Source organism: Corapipo altera, unplaced genomic scaffold (genome assembly GCF_003945725.1).
Source record: "Corapipo altera isolate COAL_440 unplaced genomic scaffold, ASM394572v1 22, whole genome shotgun sequence".
In the NCBI taxonomy this organism is placed as follows: domain Eukaryota; kingdom Metazoa; phylum Chordata; class Aves; order Passeriformes; family Pipridae; genus Corapipo; species Corapipo altera.
The window spans coordinates 8,271,584-8,284,531 of NW_020884886.1; the positions used below are offsets into that span (position 1 = coordinate 8,271,584).

The window sequence follows — 12,948 nt, forward strand, 5'->3', positions numbered from 1 at the left end:
GTGTGGCCAAAAGGAGCCCTCCCCAAGTTAGAATGTAAACATAATGGAGGATCCTGAGCCAGAGAGTAAAATTTTAGTACAGTGGTGTGGTGGGTTGACCTTGGCTGTATGCCAAGTGCCCACCCAGCCGCTCTATCACTCCCCTTCCCAGCTGGACAGAGGAGAGAGTAAGATGAAAACAATCCATGGGTACGGATAAGGCAGTTTACTAAAGTAAAAGTAAAGCAGAAGCTTGTGAGCGCAAAAGCAAAGCAAAAGGTAACAGGGTTTATTCTCTACTTTCAACAAGCAGCGATGGTCGGCCACTCCAGAGAAGCAGGGTTTCAGCCTGTGTGACGGCTCCTCAGCAGGCAACCATTAGACAATGAATGCTCCCCTTCCTGCTCCTTGCCTCAGCTTTTATATCTGAGCTGACATCACATGGTCTGGCATATCCCTTTGGTCAGTTTGGGTCAGCTGGGCATACTTGTGTCCTCTCTCAGAATCTTGCCTTCAATCAAGGAAGGAATGTTACAGTGCTGATGCTGTTGTCAGCAGCAGCCAAAACAACGGTGTGAAATCAACACCCTTCTAGTTACCAATGCAAAGCACAGCACTGTGAGGGCTACTGTGGGGAAATGAACTCCAGCTCAGCCAGACGCAATACAAGCGGGTGACTTCATACTAAAAAGAAATGTTTTGTCTAAGCAGTCCAGAAAATTCATAATGCCTTATCATTTGTGAGTTCCCACGTGAAGAGATAGCACAGAAGTTATCCTTACAGAAGTCTTTCTCGTAATATTTGTAACATCCCTTAAACAGTCCTCACCATTTTTCACACAACCAGTATCTAAATTCTGAATTGGATACCAGACTGATATGGATATAAAATGACCTATTCCTCCGCGATTCAGTTGATCTGGATGTTGCAATGCCTTGGAGAAGTCCATGGAAAGCAGCTGATGAAAAGATCTTCATTAACCATTAAGCTCTTCCTCAAAACTCTTCATTAAATTGTCCCATTTTATTCCTATTTGGGTAAAAGCACGATTTACCTGATTTTGACATGAAAGAATGACATTTGCTCTTCTTTACCAAGCACACTGCTTTACATTTGTATGCCATTTGTGCATTGTGTCATTAGACTCTATCATTAGGTAGAAATACCAATAAAGTAAAAGGAAAGCAAAACAAAATGAAATTTTCAGTTTGAATGTAGTTATGTTAAGGTTAGTCAAGACAGTGTTTCCCAAACATAATCATGCTCCCAAGCCTGGAAGACCCTGCTTTTTGAGGGTAGGTGGAGAATAAAGAGATGGTTAGAAGTTTCAGTAAGTTTCGGCCTGTCTTGCATCTAACAGAAGCATACAAAAATATATATGTCCAAGAACATATGACCTTATAAATGAGCATACTGAAATTCACACCTCAATTTTTACATCAGTTTGGATCAAGGTTGAATTTAAAGCAGCAACGTAATGTAGTTTTGCATTTGGCCTGAAGTGACTATTCTCTGCTGTGCAATATATAGATACCTCTATAGATTGACTTTCCTTTAGAGACCTTGAATTCAGAATCTCTGTCAAGATTTACAAAGAGGGTTGACAAAACAAACGGAAAGAAAAATTATAATCCAGTTTGTTCATCTCTGAGGGGAAGAATTACGCTTCTGGAAAGAACCTTAATGCCTTTTATCTAGCCATATGCAGCAAACAAACAGTCTAAGTGCACAGGTGCTAATATATTAGATGCCAAAGGAGCTATTTGTTCTCATTTCTGGTGTGAAAGATTCACTGATGATCACAGAAAACTAATAATACTATATACTTTGATGCCATGAATTGGCACTGGGATATCAGCCTCCGCAAACAGAATCTTTTGAGGAATAAAGCAGTTCCCTTTATTCTACAAGTGTCTGGAGAAAAAAAAAAAGGACAGGCAAGAAATGGACATTTCACCACATGAAAACTGAATAGCTTACTGAGACCAGGTGTTACAAGCAGCTGCTGAGAAAAGGCAAGGGGACCAGTATTCCTGTGTGGTGCATTCTTCATCTTTCTCTTTGTTGTGGAATTATGCCACATTGCATCCCATTTGGCTGAGAGAAGTCATACAGAGAGGGAGCAGCATAGGTGAGTCTGTTGGACTTGTAGCACAGCTTCAAGGGAAGGACATTCAAATTAGGATTATTCTCATTAGCCACATGTAGACAAGAAGAAAATTCCCATGCCTCTCGGTGGTTTTTTTCTTAGAATATATGATGCGATTGAGAATTTCTCAGCGTTACTTCTTTCCCCATATCATCGATTTTCTAAGGGTGACAGTCATATTGCACTCAAGACAATATTTTAAACCTTACTGGTTTTGCTAAAGCCATAAGGGTAACTAAGAGCGTGTTAACACAGATGGTTGCAGACAGACCTAACATCTGCTCTGTGCTTTTAAGTATCGGAACTACGAAAGAGGTCACATTTTAGCAGTTACTGTGACAGGATAGATAAGTGCACTAACATAACTTCTAGACTGGAGGTGACTCCTGTCCATCCAGATTAGATCAGAAATAAAAAATAAAAAAAAGGATCTTTCTGTGCCTGCACAGAGAAGATATATGCCAAGACAGAAAAATACCTCTATTTAAAACTATCTCTATTTACCCCTTTTCCAATTTCCAAATTCTAACTAAAGCAACAAAATGCTCTATTTACTCACAAAAAATGACTTTGCAACCAAATATGTTTATTGATAACTGCAAGTGAACTAGTCTTTTCTTTCCATCATAGTAAAAGAAACTAAGGATCAAATATTCCTACCTACTAGCCTTGATAGGCTATTGAGCTGAAAGATGTATAGAGACCAGTGTGTCCTACTAGCCAAAAGACACGGAGTTCATGGGACATTCATATGCCTGAAACGATGTTTTCATCTGAATAAGATAAAAAGATAATATTTGGAAGATAACTACAAGCTCTGGAAACTGTTAGAGATTAGTTTGAGGAAAAGGGGAGGAATAAGAGGGTCTAAAATAGATTGCAACATTGGATGTATTCTATTCACAAGCAAAAGAAAAACATTTCTGCATGAGGTGTTACACTTCAAAATATAATCACTGCATGATGTAGGAAGAGACATAAAGTTTGTCCTTTCAAAGACTTTGATTTATGCAGTCCCCTAATGTTTACAAAGTTGCACACACATGTCTACATAATCTCTCTGCATAGCTACCACTTGGCAGCTATTAGGGACACGTAAATGCAAAGTGAATCCTTCATTTTGCCATTTCTCCCCTCCAAGATTCTGGTGAATGAATTTCCTCTAGGCCTGGTGCCGTTGCTTTACTGCTCTGATCCATTGCTTCAGTGTGATTTCCTTCCTCTCCTCCCCTTCCAGCTGAGGAATAAAGCAAAAGCTTTGGAGCAAAGCTGCCCAGTGGTAAAAGTTTCAGGCAAGGAAGTTGGAGGGAAGATATTGATTAGTATCAAACCACTTTCAAAGTAATGGAAGGAGAGGCAAAGGAGAGTTTCATTCTCTTCTAGTAAAAATTGCATTGATTCAATTCTGTCCTTATAACTGAAACAGCTTGTTGGCTCCCGTGAAGCCAGCTTTCTTTCCATTCTGGTCTCTTGTCCTGCTTATTGGAAAGTGGAGAATGGATGAAGCAGAATAACATAGTCCCTAGTCAGGGACATAGGATAAGATCAGGTTCCTCTCTGTCCTGGCAATTGCTGAACACTGTAATAAAACTAAGCAGATTGACTGTATTCTCCTGTTTTCTCATTTTCTCATGTGGGCAAGCCAAGCTCTTCTTCATCATAACTGCCTTGCTATGTAATGTAAAGGCAGGCAGTCGTCCATCATACCACGGTAATGCATCATGACAACCTCACTAAAATCAGTGGAGTTATAACAAGTTAGCAATTAAGGATTTTTCCTTTAGCTGTTTTCTCTGTGCTTTATTGGCAAACATCAGGCATGCTGCCCTTTCTTTCAGTGATATTCACAATATAAGTCCCTAACTATGGGAATAGATTTGTTTCAGCATATGGCCCATGATGTGCCTCCATGTGGTAGACGGGGAAGACTCATTGCTCATTTTGGTTTCTGGATCAACACTGACAGTTCAAATGTCATCCTCCTTGGATATAAACAGAAAAAGCTTTTCTTGCATTCAGTAGGTGAACAACAAACTATTAATTTGTTGACTTAGAACACCCTATAAAATATTCCTTAATTGTTTGGGCAGAATTCTTGTTTAATGGTCATGGCAGTACCCCAACACAGAAGAGTTGAATAACACAGATCAGCTTCAGGGAAACTGGAAATCCCCTGAGTCACTGGAGTTATTCACACTGCAGTTACAAATATATCAACTGTACCTGATAATGTTTAATCTTTTTACATCTAGGTACTATTGAGTGAAATTATTATATTATCATGTGAGGACCTGCCATGACACTGTTGGGTGTTATACTTCAATTGATACATCATCTTGAACATACTATTCATATTAAAATCAGATTAATTTTTACCGGGGGATTTTTTTTGTAAAAGGGCATTTTAATATAGTTGACATCACATGAAACCATTTCCCACAAACTTAATGACAATACCATTCTATGAGAAATCAAGAAAGGGATCTAACTCTACATATGCTAAAAAAAAATATTGCATTTAATATTTTTTTTCCTATCTGTTATCATATGTAATAAATTTGAAGCAAATCCATAACTATGACAATTTATTTAGATGTCACAAATGCTATACATTCAGAGCATTAAAAAACCCAAAGGTAAGCAATGCTGAGGGGTAAATTAACCATTGTTTAGAATTGAAAAAGTAATTCCATAACCAATGCATTATATAGTAACAAAGCAAATATTATAGATTCTTACCATATACACTTTGAAGGATGATATATTTCAATAGTTCAGTAACTATATAAGTGCTGTCTTAAAGATTTCAAATTCTTTCAGCTCTCTGAACAATTTTATGAGATGATGATGTGAATCTACATCCATCAAAGATCCTATTGCATGATGAAAAGTTAATGTTTCAGAAAACTGGAGTGGTCTCCTTGGCTGTGTGATTATGACTGAAAGCAGTTACACAGCAAAAAGGATTAGTTTGGACTCACATGAGCAAACATACTGACAAAAGCAAGTATTTTTTGAGAAAGGGCTTCAGTGAGTGAATAGTTTCTGTTTACTATAGCAGTCCACACTAGGCATTTTGTGAAAAAGTTGAAAAGTCGACAGCAAAACATCTCAGCAACAATTAATTGAAAGAGCTTATTTCTACAAAATGTGAAAACCCCCTCACTTTGTATAGACAAAAAATCCTAATAAAATAATGTGAAGCTCTCTTTGCAAGTAGATGAAATGATATGACCCGTATGGTAGAGAACAGAAAATTCTGAGCAAACAAATGAGAATTTTTAAAACATATATGCATTATATATATTTTAAATACCCACGTTTAGTGTTGGCATCTATGCCTTTTTTTGAAAGGTGTAGAGCAGGCTTGGTCCTAAAGCTCATTCTATAGGAATAGCGTATTGCATGAAACAGATTTTTAAAACACAGATACTGATTGAGAACAAAACTCTAATTGCATCATAAATCAGAAGAGAAAAGCATTCCGTAAACATGAACTGAACTACCAAGTTCAGTATCAGTGAGCAGCTTTCAAAGGCAACTGACAGGTGTTATGTTCACTGTTTTCAATTTTTCTAATAAACATCCACTCACAGACAATTGTAAATTCATTGTAAAATATAAATCTTATGCGAGTATCTACTTCAGTTTTCAATAACAAAATAAAAGCAGCAGAAACAAACTAGGATTTTTAGTCTGTTATTTTCACTTTTTTCATTTCACAGCTTTCTTTTATAGCTGATGCTCTAAGTCTATTTTAGCATGTCAGACACCACATCTACAAACAGCACAAACTGTGAGTGACCACTTTACCTTCTGAAAAATCAATCAGTCCCAGCAAATGAAGCAGCTTCAGAGATGCAAATATAATCACAACAATACCCACTGTTTGCAGTCCCTCGGACTCCCACTCGAGAGTCAACATTCTTCCAACAGGCAAATCATTCCAGTCTTCACACCAGTTTGCAATCAGAGGGAAATTGGAAGATTTTACCAAGAGTTTGCTTTGAAGAAAGTTGCAGGGGTGTAAAGCAGCACTATACTGAGCTGTGGCGATTCATCAGCCACTGTAGCTGAGACAAAATATTAGATAAAGCCCTGCATCTCATGCTTCTCTAAGCTTTTGATTTCATCAGTAGCGAGTCCTCTTAGAAGGCTGAGGTGGACCACGAACCCCTGGGTATGACATTGTATCCGTCAAGCAGCGTTACTTAGAGCTGCTGGAGGAACATCTGTGTCGGAGCAGGAGACTTGGCTGTGTCAGTGCCAAGAAGAAACGCGCTCGGGAAACTTGCACTAGGGAGCACACTGCTATCAGCACTGCACTCCACTGCTTCCAGACCCAGGCTTTGCGATTCTCCCCAGCTTCTCTTGGCACAGTTTTTGTTAAGTTTGAGAAATGACAGTTTGCTAAAGACACACATCTGTTTTCACGTGTGCTAAATGCTGCATATCAGAAAACTACCACTCTCTGTGTCAGACAGAATAATGTTCAGAGAAACACTGTCCCTTCCTCTTCTTAAGCATCACCAGAATCTAATTAGATTCTATTCTCACTGAAAGTGAGAATAGAAATTAAAGAAATACACATCAGCATCATCAGTGCCTCCAGCTAGCAAAATATAGTGCTGTCAGGGAGACATGCACTGCTCAAACCCCTGATCCGTAACCAGGAAGAATGTATTCTTTATTGATTGAGAAACAAAGGAGTGCTTTTGTGCCTCAGGATGTGAACTTAGAAGTGCTGAACCCCAAACTCTAATACACATGAATGGGTATTAGGTATTTTGCACAGCTCCTGAGAAGATCTTGCCCAGGCTATGCATCAGGGGAAAAAGAATCCCAGTTGATTTATTGGACAGTCTGTATAAAACTAATTGTCCTGTGTTTATTAATGTGATTACCAAGATGATACCCAGTGTGAAGAATAGGTTTTGAAGAATATTTATGCAGCATATGCATAAATAAGGTTATACCTAAATGCTTGTTCTTGTTTCCGACTCTAATAATTTAAATAAATCCTAATAAATCCTGTCCACTTGGTATACAAGGCAATAGAATAAAGTGAAGCGAAGTCTCAGAAAAAAAGTAATTTTAGGCACCCTTATTACTAAAGACATATGTTATAACTCTAAAGAGAATCTCATAAATGATGTCTGGTATCAACCTCTCATCTTAGGTTGCTAAAACCTTTGCATTAGAAAAAAAATTTACTAACTGTTGAGAAGCTCAGATACTTTTAATTTTGTTCAGAAAGTCATTAGAATTTCAAATTATCATAAACCAAATTGTAACATTGACAATCTATTATTTATGGCCTACCAGGTAGAGAAAGAAAAATGTAATCTACAATTTACTATAAGCTTCTTTTGTTTTTCTTTGAAGGCTGTCTGCACTGAATTACAGTAACTAACTAGACCCACAGATACAGGCAGGAATACAGAATCTCCATATTTTTATTCATTCAAAAAATCACATGTGTACTTCAGTTATTTTAGGTTATATCTGGCCAATATATAAGAAAGAATATTCTTTGATTTTACTCTTCTGGGTATTTAGTACTAGAACGTCATGAGTTCTGTATTATTTACTTATGCTCTCAATCTGAATGTCAGTTCGTTTCCTATTAATCTGTAAAGCTAAAACAATGTTCAAGAGAAAAGCACAGTAAAAAATCAAACCAAATACACTATCTCAAATTTGCACTTTCCAAATATGTCATTACCTTCGCCACATATTCTACAATAACTATCCAATAAATTTTCCTGTTAAGTTCTATTCATCTTAAAAGTAACTTTTCATTTCCTCTTTACAGTTTCTAGCCATTCCATTCTCCTTTTCATGTTCCTTGTAAGAACATGAACATGTTCTTACATGTTCATCTTAAGTCATTCTCATGTCTGACTTCTATTTTTTTTTCCTTGAGTTTATTCCTATTCACTTTTTATTTTTTCTCAACTTTGTGTTCTTTTTATCAAATGGTGGATATTTACAATACTTCCAGGCTTAACGTGATCCCAGGATGGGACCTTTGACCCATATTGTTTTACAGGCATTACAGAACCAATAATCCTAATATAACACAAAAAATTGTGCTATAAAGGTGGAAGAGGTCCTACTTATCGTTAATAAATGGTATCAGGGAAACTATTAAAATGGAGAAATCTATCAGTCGACATTTTCTGTTAATGCAGCACATTCAGGCTACCTTGCATTTTTGAGTTGCCTACTTTTGGAGCAGAGGTCCTTCTACTCCACCTCTGAATGTGCCAACCCAGTCACAGAAAGCCACTCAGCAAGAAGTGGTCCCAGCCACAGCCAGGGTTTTGTTTTCTGCTTTCACACAAGAAGACCTGGATCTCTTAAAAAAATTAAAAGAGACAGATATTATGAACTTGATGAGTTTTAAGGGCCAAGTGTACTTGGACACCAAATGAGTTATGGAAGAATTTTTAAGTTAAAAAATAACATCCATTTCAATTAATGTAACATTACTGACTTCAAAGACTACCTCCTTAAAAAAGAAGTAGACTTTTCCTGTTGTTTCTCATGATAGTTCTCCAAGTTAGGGGAACCACACTTTGTCGATATCCAAGCCTTAGCTCTAGAAATTAAAGCAGTAAGGATAAGAAACTATGTGGAAAGGAAAAAGAAATTATATGTGAAATCTTTCCTGCAATACACCATGCAACAGAATAAAACAATGCTACCTCTAGAGGTGAGTTCTTCTGGAAGTGGTTCAATTAAAAAATTCTACCCCTCAAAACATTTGAAAATGAAATCAATCTCAAACAAGGAGACAACAAAATTCTGTTACATATAGGGCACCTCTTTGTATTCTGATCCCTTCCTAAATTAATAGTAAATTGTAATTTCTCTCTCACACTTCATATTTTGTTCAATTATTTAAAAATAAATACTCATGTGATACACCCATGTGGTGTGCCCCTATTGACACAAATTTTAAAAGTTGTTCAAAGGACAAGAGGGCACGATCTTAAGCTGTGTCAGGGCAGGTTTAGCTTGAATATTAGGAAAAAAATTTTTACAGAGAGAATAATCAGACAATGGAATGGGTTGCCCAGAGAGGTGGTGGATTCACTGTCCCCGGAGGTTTTTAAGATGAGAATGGATGTGGCACTTAGTGCCATGGTCTAGTAACCACGGCAGTGTTGGATCAAGGGTTGGACTTGATGATTTCAAAGGTCTTTTCCAACCCAGTCAATTCTATGATTCTACGAAAGAAAAGGAATTTTTCATCAAAAGGATAGAAAAGGAAAAACTGTCTTTTACATAAAACACTGAAACCAGGGGGTGACAGCTTGTAATATCCAAGCATTGCTCCCTAATTCCAGCTTTCATTTTTGACTTTGCAATGCATTCTGGTGGTGATTGAGCAATATATTTTAAGTTTGCACAAACTTCCTTGTAATTCTTCACTAGGTTGGATGGGGAAAAAAAGAAGTACTAGAAAGTATTAGGAAGCTATCCTATCTAAACATAAAATTCCACTGGCCTTGAATTCCTCTCCACAAAGATCTGAAGCAGACAAGGAAGGAGAGCCAGCAGGGTAGCCCTGTATATTAGATTGTTTAGAGTTTGATGATGGTGACAATAGGGTTGAGCATCTATGGGTAAGAGTCAGGGAGAAGGCCAATAAGGGAATCTGTTATAAATCATATGACTAGGATGAAGAAGCAGACAAAATATCCTATAGGCAGCTGAGAGAAGTCTCATGATTACTAGTCCTTGTTCTAATGGGGGACTTTAATTTACCAAATGTCTTCTGGAAATACAACACAGCAGAGAGTAGACAGTCTAGTAGGTTCCTAGTGTATGGAAGACAGTTCCTGACGTAGCTGGTGAGGGAGTCAGTGAGGGGAGATGCCTCACTGGACCTGCTGTGTGTAAACTGGTGGGTAATATGGTGCATGGATGCCGTCTTGGGCACAGCCATCACAAAATCGGAGTTTTCAGTTCTCAGAGAATTTAGGAGGGGGATCAGCAGAATGGCTAGCTTGGACTTCTGGAGGGCATAAACTGGCTTGTTTAGGGGACTGGTTGAGAGAGACCCTTGGGAGGCAGTCCTGAAGAGTAAAGAAGTCCAGGAAAGCTGAGTGTGCTCTAAGGAGGCCGTCTTACAGGAGCAGGCTGTTCCCTATGTGCCAAAAGATGAGCCAGTGGAGAAGAACATCAGCATGGTTGTGCAGAGAGCTTTGGCTGGAACCCAGGATTTCTATACAAAAACAAGTACAAGGTTTTCTCTCCAAAGTAAATAGACAAGAGGAACCTGTGCTGAAGTGCCGTAGGAGATATATCTTCCCTGGAAGCACAGATGCTAAGTCAGTTCTGAACCAGATAGAGTAGATATGCCTAAATTAGAAGAACAATCCCATTCTGGAGCCCTAACATTCTTCCATAAACAATCCCAAGCAATTACTGGTTGCTCTAAGCATTGTAAATAGAATAATTTAGGTGTGGAATGCAGATAATATAAAAAAGACAACTTAAATATGACAGTGTATTAGGTACTATGCAAATATTGGAACTGATTGATGAATGCTTGTAGAATACCACCAATTTTCCCTTACTTCTTGGAAGAAGAAAAAATACTCAGAAATATAAAACTTAGATATGGGAAATTAAATTTTAATAATTTCAAAGCTGACTAAGAGCAGAGAAGATCTGCCATTTGAAAACAAATAACATTCCACCTAATTTAATACATCAAAAGAAGTAGCAAATGCTTAACACACAGGATGCTAAGAACTGAACAATTAAGGAATAAAACATTTTGAAATCCTAAAAATACCTAAATAATAATTCAATGCTTAGTGTATTAGAGTATAAAATTTCCCTATAATTTTATATGATTACCTAGTTCTTTCAAAATTATCTGATATTATCATACTTTTTATATATATCGCTAAACTAGTTTAATCACAGTCAACTCTTAGTTTTTGACTATAACCTACCATTGTAATTAGTACAGTAAAATTATCTATATTTTCTTTTAATTGCTTTAGTCCTCATAATTTTTATTTACTTTTATTTTAATGCTTACAAGAAGATTTTATTGTCATTTATAAACTCCTAATCTTTTCAATTTCTTCTGACTCTTACAGAGAGACTACCTGATCCCAAACACATTGAAGTGGTTTATGTCTTTTCACTATATTTTAACATCTGCTTGTAAACAGTATCAGTCTTCTCTAGTTTTTCTCTTTATACTTATAATGATTTTCATTTCTGTGCAGACATTCTGGATTTGCTGTCGTCTAATGTACGGTGGGGCTGATCAAAATGGAACAGTTTTCAAGGCAAGGATGTATGCATTAATTGGCTTGAATTATACTGCTTTCCTAGGTGATGAAATATTCACAGTATTGTAACTAATTTATGCATGAGTGTGTGTGCGTGTATGTATGTGTATGTGTGTCTTAATTGGCTAGCAGTAATAGTTCATTAGATTCTATTTGATATTTTCCCCCAATGTATCTGAAAAGGGAAACTGCAGATGAGTTAGAAATAGAAACAAAATTTGGAAGTATTAATTAGCTGCCCTTCTTTCTGTACTCTCTTCTTCCAGAGGGACATGTCAGTCAGCCAGAAGAGAATGAAACTGTCAAATAAACACAGAAAGGGCACCTATGTACAGGTCAGACAAACTGCTTATCTTCAGCTTCTTGTTTGTGCCAGATCTGAGCTTATTAGGAAAGTTATCTGGTAGATAATGAACTTAATCTCCTATTAGTAAGCCAGTAAGAAATCTGCTTACAGGCAATAATATACAGTTTTCTACACAGAAAATTTCATATCTTTGATCTGCAGAAGAAAACTATGTCCACGGGAAAGCATTTCAAGAACCAGGAGAAGCAATTAATTGACACATATGCTTTCAAGAATTATTGTCAAGGTAAAAGAATTCATATATTTTGAATGCAAGACCTCTTGTGTAGGCTGCTACAGCTAATCACAGAACATCATGTAACTTTCTTAAAATAATTAGAAAAATGAGGCTAATGTATGGAATCATAGTGTTCATCTTGTCAGCACTGCAGCTATTGAAGAGTAAAATATTGCAGTAGCAGATTACTTATTCAACCAAAATTGCAGGGAAACTTTTGGTAGCTAGAAAAGCAAGGTAGAGTGTAATTACCCAAGATTAAATTTCTCAGGCATCATATATCATCTTTAATATTTACACTAAGTGCCCTAGATCTTTAATGACTAGAAGAAAATATAGGTTGAGAAATAAAAAATTCAGCACCTGTACAGGCAAGATAAGATTCACTGGTTTGTAATCAAGGGAGAAAATACACTACCTAAGCATCTGAAGGTTTGAGCTCATAAGTAAATTACAGTAAAACAATATCACAGCTAAAGCTATATAAAGTTGATTTACGCATTTTAGTAGTCTGGTTTAGGCTATGGTGTGGGATTTCATTACTTTTTCCCTCTCTTCATTTTCACCTTCTGACTCTCACTTGCTCCTAAGAAGCTTTTGTTCTTGCTTTGATCTAAATCAAAGGACTGATGCCACTACTGATCTGAAAACAAGAGTTGAAAAGAATCCCACAAGAAAACCATTACCAGCTTCCCCCCGCAACACAACAGCTATAGGTGGTTTCATTTGTCTAAAAAAACTAATTTATATAGCATGTTATAAAAATATGCTTAAAATAGCTAGTGTGCAAGTGGTTTGTAAATTAAATGGCATGTCCATGGGAGTAACAGTAGCATTTTAATTTATTAAGCTGTAGCAAAGCATTACAGAGCAGCTATATGTTTCCTAAACAAGGTTAAATTACATTTAGTA

The 12,948-nt window shown here is 36.9% G+C and overlaps 1 protein-coding gene across 9 annotated transcripts in view; it reads right to left on the reverse strand.

Moving 5' to 3' along the window:
- Positions 1-12,948, reverse strand: part of KCNIP4 (potassium voltage-gated channel interacting protein 4) — a 407,041-nt gene that overhangs the window by 96,877 nt on the left and 297,216 nt on the right. Inside the window, exon 1 of one of the 9 annotated variants that reach the window (XM_027642608.1) lies at positions 5,943-6,401. The exons of 6 other annotated variants lie outside the window; for them this stretch is intronic. In XM_027642608.1, the coding sequence (XP_027498409.1) occupies positions 5,943-6,054 (112 nt within the window). In that variant the 5' untranslated portion in view covers positions 6,055-6,401. Of the gene's footprint in view, positions 1-5,942; positions 6,404-12,948 lie in introns of those variants that run through there. 2 more of the 9 variants (XM_027642612.1, XM_027642604.1) reach the window with 2 other exon arrangements.